Source organism: Stylophora pistillata, chromosome 6 (assembly GCF_964205215.1).
Source record: "Stylophora pistillata chromosome 6, jaStyPist1.2, whole genome shotgun sequence".
Lineage (NCBI taxonomy): Eukaryota > Metazoa > Cnidaria > Anthozoa > Scleractinia > Pocilloporidae > Stylophora > Stylophora pistillata.
The window spans coordinates 20,255,379-20,266,831 of NC_142524.1; the positions used below are offsets into that span (position 1 = coordinate 20,255,379).

General features: G+C 41.0%; 1 protein-coding gene across 3 annotated transcripts; it reads right to left on the bottom strand.

The window, feature by feature from the left end:
- Positions 1-251: 251 nt before the first annotated feature.
- On the bottom strand, positions 252-10,496 carry LOC111330563 (crt homolog 1). 3 transcript variants are annotated; one of them, XM_022935435.2, is made up of 6 exons: positions 9,848-10,496; positions 3,942-4,128; positions 2,602-2,798; positions 1,824-1,983; positions 699-844; positions 252-515 (listed from the first exon to the last, which is right to left on the bottom strand). In XM_022935435.2, the coding sequence occupies exons 1-6, from the start codon at positions 10,363-10,365 to the stop codon at positions 395-397; spliced, it is 1,329 nt and encodes a 442-aa protein (XP_022791170.2). In that variant the 5' UTR covers positions 10,366-10,496; the 3' UTR covers positions 252-394. The 3 variants fall into 3 exon arrangements, with proteins under 3 accessions (XP_022791170.2, XP_088581897.1, XP_088581896.1); XM_088725771.1 differs by lacking the exon at positions 9,848-10,496 and adding an exon at positions 6,557-8,253; XM_088725770.1 differs by lacking the exon at positions 252-515 and having other exon boundaries at positions 695-844.
- Between the last annotated feature and the right edge of the window lie 957 nt (positions 10,497-11,453).

An 11,453-nucleotide genomic window follows, 5' to 3' on the forward strand; every position in this document is an offset into this window, starting at 1 on the left:
ATGTTTAAAGCATTTAAACGGACACTTTTAAAATGTACAGACACACTTTTGTTTTTTCAATCGATCGCTAACTTACTTGCACCAGCTCTTTCTTCTTATTTATTTAAATATTTATTTATTATTACCTTTTGTTCAGTTTTTATTCAATTTTACTTCATCTGTTTGTTAACCGGTTAGTTTGACCTTACTGCTTTGATGTCATGTTAAAGCCAATTAGTCTGTGGAGAGAGCCTCTCTATAAATAAACATGCTATAAAACATACATTGTTCCCTTTATTGTAAGAACTGTTTACAAATGGTGTTGTTTACAAGCAGTCTTGAAACAATCTCTCATTGTTTGGTCCCTTTCCCTACACGTGTAATGAAGAAGCGCGGGTCTCATTGCTACGGTTTTTTAAGTCTTTAATGCGTTATAGCTCGGTGACTGTCTGCTTTCTGTGTTCGAGAGAAGAGGTTGCCCTGAGTTGTACTCCTCACTTTGATTTTCATTCGTGTCTAGTGAAATCTCTGGTGCTCTGTCATAAAGAAGAGAAAACAAAAGCCATCGTCAGAGACCGGTCAGTTTTCACCTATCCAATAATAGATTTAAAAGATTGGGGGAGGGGGGGGGGGGGTTGGTGGGCATTGAAAAAAAACGGCTTACAATTCAGTAAATGCCGCGGCATTTCAGCAAGTAAATATTAAATACTTTTCCTTACCCCATGTTGTAAACAAAAATGGCGGGAACCATGATCGCTAACGCGCCGATACTGAACCAGGTGCTTACGTGACCCGCGGGGTGCCATTTAAATGGTGATTCTTCGAACAAAGTCCAGAAAATGAATCCCAGTGGAGTGACGAGTGACTAAAAGATATGAGGATAAAAATGATTTCATTATCTATGTTTACGTATCAACAATAGATCTCTTCCCAGCACCTTACTGTCTATTCAAGTTCTAAGGTAAACGAATAAACGTGCTAAGTTTCTACAAAAACTGTGGCGTTGCGTTGGAGAGGAAGTATAACGAGATAGTTTGGTTTTATCAACTGAGTTGATAATTCAAACACAACGAATATATGAAATTCATATATCTGAACTGCGGTTATAAAAACGTATTTGTGCACGAACCTCGCAGTAAAGAGCACTATTTAAGCAACAGGGAAAATCAGACCTGAAAAAAATTCAGGCCTGTACGGAACTCGAACCACTGACCTCTGCAATACTAGTTTAGCACTCTACCAATTGAGCTAACAAGCCAACTGGAAGCAGATCACCAAATTAGTCCGACATAAACCCGTAAGATGATAAATTAAACACAACGAATTTATGAAATTCATATATCTGAGCTGCGGTTATAGAAACGTATTTGTGCACGATCCTCGCAGTAAAGAGCACCATTTAAGCAATAGTAAAAATCAGACCTGAAATTGAGCTTGTTAGCTCAATTGAATTTTTTCAGGTCTGATTTTCACTATTGCTTTTAAAAATAGTGCTCTTTACTGCGAGGATCGTGCACAAATATGAGTTGATAATTGTAAATTGGCCACCGTAAAGAGTTTCTAAAGCTGAAGTTTCAAAAGTAAGCCCTTTGTCCTGACAAAGGAGGTTCTCATCGTTTGCTATTTGTGACTTTGTCTTTTTTCTGTTTGGTTCTTAAGTTTCCCCTTTATACAATGTTGGCGAAGACTGATCTTCCCTACGTACCCCTATGAAAACCATGTGAAAACATCCTCTGACTCACCACCAGGCTCCTGGTCAAAATGTGCACGAATACAACTGTTCCACAATTGCACGTCAGGGTAAAGATAAAGTTCTAGGTTTTCAGTTTCAAATTTTCACTTACCATGACAATAGCCAGCCAGGTGGCCCCCTCGGTGTGTCTCAGCAGATTAGCTCCTCCAGCATAAGATAAAACGTACATAAGAATAAACAAAGTTCCTCTGGTGCCTGACGTGAAGTCACAACCTGCTCCTCCAAAGAAGCACTGAACACCAAACCACCAACTAAAGAGTCAGAGATAAACTTGTACATGTTTAAATAGCACGTACAGGAGATTAACTATACCCCCAACCTCCCCACTCCCCCCCCCCCCCATCCGCCCTTCCTTACAGTTACACTGACAGACCTGGAGGGGAACCGCTCCAATAGCGATATGCGCGAGCTTCACCTAATTATAGCCAGGAGGTTCCAGGGTTGTATCCTCTCTCAACTCGATGCTTGACTGGTTTGTCACACAGGGGACCAAACCTAGCAGTTGTGTCGGTAATTAGCTTTAAAGAATTGAATTTACATACGTTAGTAACGACACTAGATTTCTGAACTGATTTTGGAGACGGAGTGAAATAAACGGTCAGTGCACCGTATTCTGGATGGTTGGCCGAGTCGTTGTGTACTTGTGATAGGTAAAGACACTTTACTCGCAGGTACTTTTCTCCTCATAGGAGTGGAGATGGCAAACAATCTGCACAACTCAGCGAGTGAGTTACCCGAAATTCCTCCATTTGTCCCTTCAGACTCGGGATGAATCCCCAGGAGCATTGCGAATAGGTCTAGCATACAGAATTATGTACACTAGACCTATTTGTTATGCCTACTTGGAAAACCAAGAAACGACAACTTACTTTTCCCCAAACTCTTGGATATTGCTAACATTTCCATACCACGGCAGAACGTCCAACCAAAACAAAACTCCCACACAGAGCAGCTGATATGAGGACGTCCAGAATAGAAAATACAACAGATTGATCCCTTTCTTTGACGATTTATTTTCCATCTTCACTCCCTTCTCTTGGATTACGTTCATGGCAGCTAAAGGAGCCTGAAGAATCAAAACAAAACTAATCGGCTTTATATCCATTAAACACCGGGATTGGCTTATTAATTCTGCCGTCTATATCATGCATTTCATTTCAATCTGAGAATTTGTTTTACATGGGGAAAGCACCCCTGAGATGGGACGTTTGTGTTTCACATCACATGGGCAGAATACTGTTTTTATCTCATGGCATGACATAGCATACTATGAGGTTTTGCTATGGAGCGAAAATTGACTGTCTCACTCCATTCTGATTAATTTATGCATTACTGACGAGGATTAAACGCGTTATTCCCTGCCTTCCTACTTGGTTTAGTTCTGTCCCAAAATTCTTGCTCTTTACCTCTGTTCATAAATCTTGGGGTGGTGCAAAGGCAGAAATGTCTCCCGAGTACATGGAGATGGAGTGGTCAACATAATTCAAAATGCCGTGGTCGTTTCGGGCCGTACGCGAAAATTATCACCGTGGTTTTATCTTCCTTTCGCTCCATCCTTTATAAAGAAACACCTCTGTACACCTCAGAAACGAAGAGAAAGTACGTGCAACTTGAAAGAAAAGGGTTTTTAAGTCTTGAAATCGATGATAACAACAGTCTCATCGATCGAAGGATATGGACGATAAATTTTATTTTCGCGGCGCGAAAGCGAGGATTTAGTTCTTGTCCTCGAGCGAAAATCAATGAACTGTTTGGCAGCTGCTTTACCGTGCTTTGACGTATAACAGATTACTTTGTTTTTTGCAATGCAATTACCTTGTGAGCTTTTTCGAATAATTGACACTGGTTAAGCACTGGTTGAATTTTTAGTGTCAATTGTGCTATTATTCTGCGATAAATTGAACAATTTATCTGAATTTTAAGTAAACGATACCTAGAAACCTCATCTTGTGTCTGTGTGTCTGTTTTTACTTTGCGTATGGTTGAAATTAACCGGTCATTTAGGGGTATGTCACACGCTATTCGAAGGAGACGGGTGTCAAAGTTTAATCAAATAATTAAGAAACACCATGTGGTAGCTCCAAGAAGCCTTTGATTAAATTTTCATGTCGAAGTCTTGTCGAGTCATTTGGCTTTGTCCGCCTGAGTAAATCAAACTTGAAATGCCATCACTGCAATTTCGATTTCTGTGACATAAAGTTGTACTTACGAAGCCAAGCATGAAAATAATGGGCCACATTACTCTGGAAACACCTTGAGCCACGTCTTTTCTTTCCTTGGATTCGGGATCAACCTCGGGAAAAATTGTTGAGATGAGGCAAATAAAAAGACCAACAACCATGATGATACTACAGGACAACTTCAGCAAGGTGGGCTTCTTACGCACAATCAGCATCCTTGGAAGAAAAACAAAATTCACAGCAGTGACATTGAGTTAATTCGTGAAAGAAGAAGAACAGTTACAATCACGTTACTTATATCTCCATCGTTAGAAAGTAAACAATTTAGTAAAGAGGACACTGCTCTGATTTTTGTAGAAACTCAATATTTCAGTCCAGAAAATTATTTTCCAGTTGATGATCGCCATGGGACAGTTTAAAGTGCCCCTGAGATCAAAATTTTCGTACATCATTTTTTCCCATTTTCGTGTTCAGTGTGTCTCCTTCACCTACTCTGCCAAGTTTCAGTTTAGACCGAGCACAAGAAATATCTTTTTTCGGGCCGTTAAATTCACAATTTCGAGTCCGCCATTATTTGATCATGTTCCGAAAGTTGATCACAGGTCTCAGAGGAACTGACGTCAAAGGCTCAACGCGAGAATCTCACATGGCAAAATTTCAAGCAAACATAACAGAGTGCTTTACTCTATTCTTACAAAAACTAAACAAAAATGACTGGGCATCGATGCGTAATTCAAAACTGAAGTAATCGTGCAGACCATGCTGCAGGTATTTCTCTACATCGGAGCCTTGCAAGTAGATCGGAGCGGGAAAAACGGATGCGATTTGTGCGACCTCGCCGAGTAAACTTCAATCCTACAGAAATATTTGTGATCTACTCCGAACACTTCTCGGAGGACTGTTTCGAGAGATCTGAGTACTTTAAAGGGTCTAGGCGAAGAATTCTGTCGGGTTCAGTGCCCACCGTTCCAGAAGAGAAGGGACAAGAAAAACCGTCCTCAGTGCGATCTCGACGCCGGAAAGCGAAGTCTACGAACCTACACGGATTTTGTCACCTTTACATATGAGCTGATCAATATCCACCTTTAACAACTCTCTGGCAGAATACCTTACACAAAGGAAAGTACTCGGTGAACTTTGTAAATAAGAATGATAAAATAGCCGAATTGAGAATTGAGATTTCTGACCTCAAAGAGCTCACTATTATACAAAAGAGATGAAAAATATAATTGTGTGGTCTGATTCTAAAAAAAGCTGGCTTTAATATCAGCGAAAGCAGAACAAACAGCTTAAGCCACAGCGTAAAAACACTTTCAAATGTAGGCTTGCAGCCGAAAAACCGAGAAAATGAAAATTTATTTAAAAACCCGTCAAACTATCAACCATGTGACAGCCAAGTCAGAGTGCTATCAAATGGTCTCAAATTCATCCCAACGCCCGTGACAAACGAATTTAAAATCAGGCCAACTTTTGGGAGATTTATTCGCAAGACGAATGCGCCTCCGTTACACCTTTCACGGACAAAACAAAGAACCACTTCTGTTTCATATCAAACTGAATGCCACCGGTTCAGTCTTCTATCGCCCTTCAGAGCTACTTGGAAAGTTGTCATAATGCTACTTGCAGACTGCTAAGCCAAAAAATACTTTGTAACGCAGTGAGGTCACGGCCCTAAAAGAGTTAAAAACTCTGCTTTAAACCTCACCGAAGCAACACAACAATAGTCATCGTGAATAAGACAGAAAAAACAAAAGAGGCCAAAGTGCCACTCAACAACAGAGTTCACTTCAAACCTCTCAAAGCACCGATAGTAAAAAACACGTAGGAAAGGGTTAACGAGATCACTGACCAAATGCATCGGGGAAAACACTATAGGGACCTTAAGATTTGAGGACAGCGTCTTCTTCTAGGACTTCACGGCATAAGGCCAGGGGCGAGAACGCCGTTCTTTGCGCGGGAATTTAGACTTAAGAAAAGATAAACAAGACGCGAACTTTTTCCAGTCCCTGGTCGACAATAGCGTCCTTCAGGAAGGCGCGGGACGAACTTCTTTTAAGTTTTTGCGTGGAAATCATTAATGAGGATGAATTTCTGTTGTTGTATGATGTTAACAAGTCGAAAAATCCACTGTATCTTTATTGGAATTATGAAAGATTTACATTGCAAGATAAAAGCGAGGCTGAGTGTAAAACAGATTTTCGCTTCCAAAAATACGAGATCCCTCTCTTGGTTGATGTTCTTGGCTTACCTGACGAATTATAATTAAAATGCGGAACTTAGCTGGTCTCTGATAAAGTATAAAAAAATTAATGTATGGAGGCTTTCGAAATGAGTATTCTTTGTACGCAGTGGGATGAAACTTGTATGGATAATAAATATGAGAGTCTTAATTACGTGAGACTCAAATCACTTTAAAGGTAAGCCGAGGAAACAAGTATCTTCGATATATCTATTCTCAAGCCGCGGAAACAGCATAAGAGTAACCAGTAAATTACCCATTCATGAATAAATCGGTAGAACATGGCAAACAGGAGGAAAATGTATCGAGACTTTAAAAGAAAGATTGCAACGCTCGAAAACTTTTGATTAGGCTCGCTGTAGAAACTGCGAGTTTGACTTCTGATTATAACTACACTCTACTTACATCAGCCGATCTCTCACATGACATGATAAATTGATGCTCAACATGATAAATTTTTCCATTCTGTTAATAAGGAAAACATTTGGAGTCTTCTTACTCGGAACTGGAATCCATCGTCTATCAGTGAAAAAACAACCACTGTTAACAACACGGTATACAAAAGAACAGAGAAAACGGCGAAAGAAATGAATAATTTGAGCTCCAACACCAAACACATACTAACGTTTTGTGCACGACGCGAAATTTAAAAAATGGCGTACTCACCACAAGTGAAACCCGTCCCCTTCACACACAGACATGCGCAATGTCATTTTTAGGTGAAAACGAACTTCCGGTGGCGTCCTAGACAGGTGACGTCCTCAAATCTTAAGGTCTCTATAGATCGTTTTCACTCACGTGACCAAAACCCTGACAACTGTTGCTACGCCGCGAATCGGGGCAGCAAACTTTAGATTTAAACTTCGAAGGTAGCGAAGCCGAAAGTCTAGATAAGCCCACAGAGAAAGGCACACAAACTGACTCAAGAATGTTTGTTTACGTCGGCACGCAATCGGAAGAGTTTGCGTGCAAGCAAGTTTTCCATTTATCTTCGTCCACGCTTCTATGTAAAATAAAACGCTTGCAATATGCAAGCATGATTCAGCTAGCCCGGCCTTACAACCTAGGCAATGAGCGGATAAAATTGTCCCCTCCTTTTCTGCTGTAATCCAGATAGGGATCAAAGAGTCATTCATTCTTTGCGAATATCTCACCTTGGCTGACACAACAAATTTGTTTGCGATTATGTGGCCTTTTACGCTGGTCATAAATCCCGAAACCATCTGATTGTTGGCTTCCAGGCTTCGGAAAGCCTTAAACTGTTGTTGCGTGTAGAAGCTCGTCTCCAAAACCAGATAGAAAAGGAGATCTGTAGATTCAACTGGAGGCAAGCAGTCTGGTTGAAAATTCTTACTCTAAATAAGGACGGGATAGAACCCAATCGCCGAAATTTCTTCCAAATAACGCTGCCTTACTCGTGGTTCTAGCTTCTTGGCGTACTCAGAAAGAGGAGGATGGATAATGATATCAGTATTGGCACTTAATTTTGCTTCCGTTGCTGTAATATTCATTTTTACAGGCAGAAATTGTTGATGTGCTTATTATTTGCATATATTAACCTGCATGTATTACCCTGGGTTATACACAAATATGGCGACCGGAAATGATGTGACGTCACGTGAAAACGATCTATTGATGGCTTAGAAATGGCTTTCACAAACTCCCAATATCCGCCTTCGGATACACAATTAGCCATTGCCGAAAACTATTTTTACTAATCCCCCGATCATTTCTTACAAAAAAGGAAAATCCCTTACGACAAGCAAAAATACAGTTCGAAGGCGACAAAGCGATGCGACCTGGCACAAAAGCCATATGGGGAGTCCGTGCCGTTCTGTGTTCATCTTTATTCGCATGGCAAAAATTCATCGTTTGTCGGCACAAAACTATCCACAGAAGCTTCAGATGATTTCTGGGACAATTCATCGTCTGAAAAAGTCGACATTTCCCGACTGACAACGAAACAGTTCTCAAAAAAGTAATATGTATGATTCTCTGTGCAGCGAACATAGAGAGTTGTGACAAAACAAAGCATAAGTTTGTTGAGCCTTCATGATGACGTTTTTGCGGGCTTGGCTGGAACATGCTTTTAGCAATGGCGGACGATTTTTGGACGACTTTGAAGCGGTAAAAATTGGTCATTGAAGGTTTGTTTCGAGTTTTTAATGGCAAAAAGGGTCTTAACTTGACCCAATTCAACATTGAGTAAACAAGTGAAGGTGTAGTCTGATCGTCCGGGTGAGTGTAGTCCTGAGAAGGACTGTTGTCGGTGGTAGTGACTGACGTTTCGACAACCTGTGCGGAAGTCATTATCAGAGTCAAGTGAATGATTGTTGTCAGTAGAATGTTCTTATTCCAGTTCGTGTGAAATGATCGGTTGGTTTTGCCGTGATGTTATTGGCTGTAAGACTCAAGTGACGTAAGTCGGTCGTGATTGGTCTGTTTCGATCTGTCGGTAAAGTTAGGTCGTTCTTTTTCGGTCGTTTGTGATGTTAATGTCGTGAATGAGTCGTTTGTATGGAGCGGGTAGTTGTTGACATCTGTTTAGGGGAGTCTGTTCTAAGTTAGTAAACCAGCTTTCCAGAGTCAGTCGTTGAAAATAGTCAGTGCTGTAGGTTAGGCATTGCGCAGAGTCCCAGTCAATGTTGTGGTTGGTAAGTCGATGGTGTTCAGCAATGTGATTGCTGACATCACCTTTCCTCGTCGCCCGTCTGTGTTCAGTCAGTCTTGTTGTGAGGTTTCTGCCAGTCTCACCGATGTAGGAGGCTTGGCAGTCGGAACAATTGATCTTATAAATCGTTCCCTGTCTGTTCCTCGGTTCGTCTTTGTCTTTAACGTTGGTTAGTAACTGACGTAGTGTGGTGATGGGTTTGTGGGCGACGCGGATATTGAAGGGTAGTAAGATGCGCGATATGTTTTCAGACATGCCTTATATGTACGGTATGGTTGCTGTAGTCGTAGGGGTTGCGGTGTCGTTTGTTTCGGTAGTGGTAGTGGGTCGGTAAGTGTTTCGTCGGATGAAGTCGTTGTTGTAGTTGTTCTTCGTAAAAACACGGTGAAGGTATTTGTTCTCGTCGGATAAGCTGTCTGTCGAGTCGCATACTAGTTGTGCGCGTCGTGTTAGAGTTCTGATAGTTGTGGCCTTGTGTGATGTAGGGTTGTAGGATGACTCGTCTAGTAATCTGTCAGTGTGCGTCGGTTTCCTGTAAACTGTCGTCCGTAATGAGTTGTCGTTGTGGCTTACCAGGCAGTCTAGAAAAGGAAGTTTGCCATTTTCTTCGACCGACGCACACTGACAGATTACTAGACGAGTCATCCTACAACCCTACACCTTCACATGTTACCCCCGGGTTCAAACCATTTACTGCAGAGTGAGTAAACAATTAGGAAAAAATAAAAGTGTCAATTTTCGTCTCAGGGGCACTTTAAGAAACAGAGTCACATGATTTTATGTGGAAACAACTCTCCTGAAATTAATCAAGTTGGACATGTTTTTGTCGTCGTCAGAAAAAAAGAAAATGAGTCACATTGGCTAGTTTTGAAAGCAATACACCAAGATACTTGTCACACCAAACTTCAATTATGGTGCATCATTGTCGCTTAATGTGACAGCCGACCGCATTGCATGCTGCTTACAGTCGGCACAGAAACTCCAAACTCAAGAAACTTCCAAACTCAAGAAGAAACTCCGCTTACCTGAATAATACAGTCAAAGGGATCATAAAGTTTCCAAGAATCGCTTGAAGGTATGGCGGTGTTCGTGATCCTTTACTCGCGAATACTACCAAAGCTCCGTTCAAGGCGTTACAGAAGCCAACCAAGAAGAGCAGAAGGTGTGGAAAACGCTTTTCTGTTTCACCGAGATCTTGCGGTGTAAATATTTTTATGAACAACGTTCCCAGTCCAAAGATTATCACAAAGGACAAACTTGAAAAGGAAAGCACAAAGTAACTGTCCACTGATTTTCCCGAATCATTTCCATTTACGGAGTCGATCCACAGCGGAAGAGAGACTTTCTGTCCGACTTGTCCGGTTACAGCAAGAAATGCAAAAAACAAATTTGCCCAGAATAGAGGAATTTCGCAGAATCCGATCTTAACCTTTCCTCGTTTTTCATAAAGTGATGCCTGGCGAGATGGCTCGATATTAGTGGAAATGTTTGACACATCACCATCTTCATAAATCGGTTGAGAGCTACTGGTATTAGAACCCATTTCTGAAGAACTGATAGGGGATCCAAGGCGCAGTGTTTTCCGGAAAAGTTTTCTTAGCAGCCTTGAGAGAACGGTTTAAAATCTCTTCCCGGTCTGATTAGCTTCAGTTTCGTCGACCTTGGAAGATTGTGTGGATATAAACGGTTTATGGTTTCAAGGTCGTCATATGTGTTTTATAATTATGTTGGGTCACATCATTAAAATCTCGTGCGCTCCACATGTTTAACAATAAAGTGGAACAGACAAAGAAATGTTATCCCCTTTCAGCTTTACCCACATCAGAACTGTTAGATTTCACAACTTTACTTCATCACTGTTCTAACTGGCAAGATGCCATTCCGGAAAAGCTTTAAAATGCGTCAATTTCTTTAAAACACAGGTAGCGTGGCTACTTTGTTCCCCTTGAATAACGCTGTTACCGTATTTATTCGATCAAGCGCCTAGGGCGCTCATTAATCTTTGGACTTTCAGGGTGGGCGCTTATTCGAGTTGGGCGCTTATTCAAGGCTGGGTACTTATTAAATTTTCACCATTTTTTTGCGGCAGAAAGAACTTTGCTCCCACATGGACATTTCAGTTGAAACTTCGAGAAAAATTCCAACGTTGTCATAAAATTTTCAGACAATGAAACTAGAGATTGTAAGCCATAAAGGAAATACCGTAATAATCAATACCCATATTCCTCTTTTGTACTTTATAATTATTTTTTTTTGGGGGGGGGGGTGGGCGCTTATTCGAGGTTGGGCGCTTAAAAGTACTTTTTGGGGGTGGGGTGACAACTGCTAAGGAGATGATAGTAATTTCGGCTCGCTACTAGTGAGAAAAGGGGAGAAAAAGATAACAACTGAAGATAACAAGAAAACAAGCAACAACATAGTGACATAACGTGACAAAACCAATTGACGACAACTGCCGAGGAGCTAAAAGATGTTTACTGGTCGGCTCGCTATCAATCAGAGCTGAGCAAACCACGCTTACGGGTTTTTTTCCGTGCATAGTTAGCCAAACATAATAATAAGCAAAAACACTGCATAAATCAACAAGATAGAAATAGAGTCTCGTTAAGGTAAGGTGCATGAAAGCTTAGC

What these genes read in the sequence shown, in the direction of transcription:
- LOC111330563 (XM_022935435.2), bottom strand. Translation starts at nt 10,365, where the DNA reads ATGGGTTCTAATACCAGTAGCTCTCAACCGATTTATGAAGATGGTGAT. An exon ending in CCTTTGACTGTATTATTCAG is followed by an intron (nt 4,129 to 9,847) that starts GTAAGCGGAGTT and finishes TTTTCTTCCAAG; the next exon opens with GATGCTGATTGTGCGTAAGA. An exon ending in TTATTTTCATGCTTGGCTTC is followed by an intron (nt 2,799 to 3,941) that starts GTAAGTACAACT and finishes TTGATTCTTCAG; the next exon opens with GCTCCTTTAGCTGCCATGAA.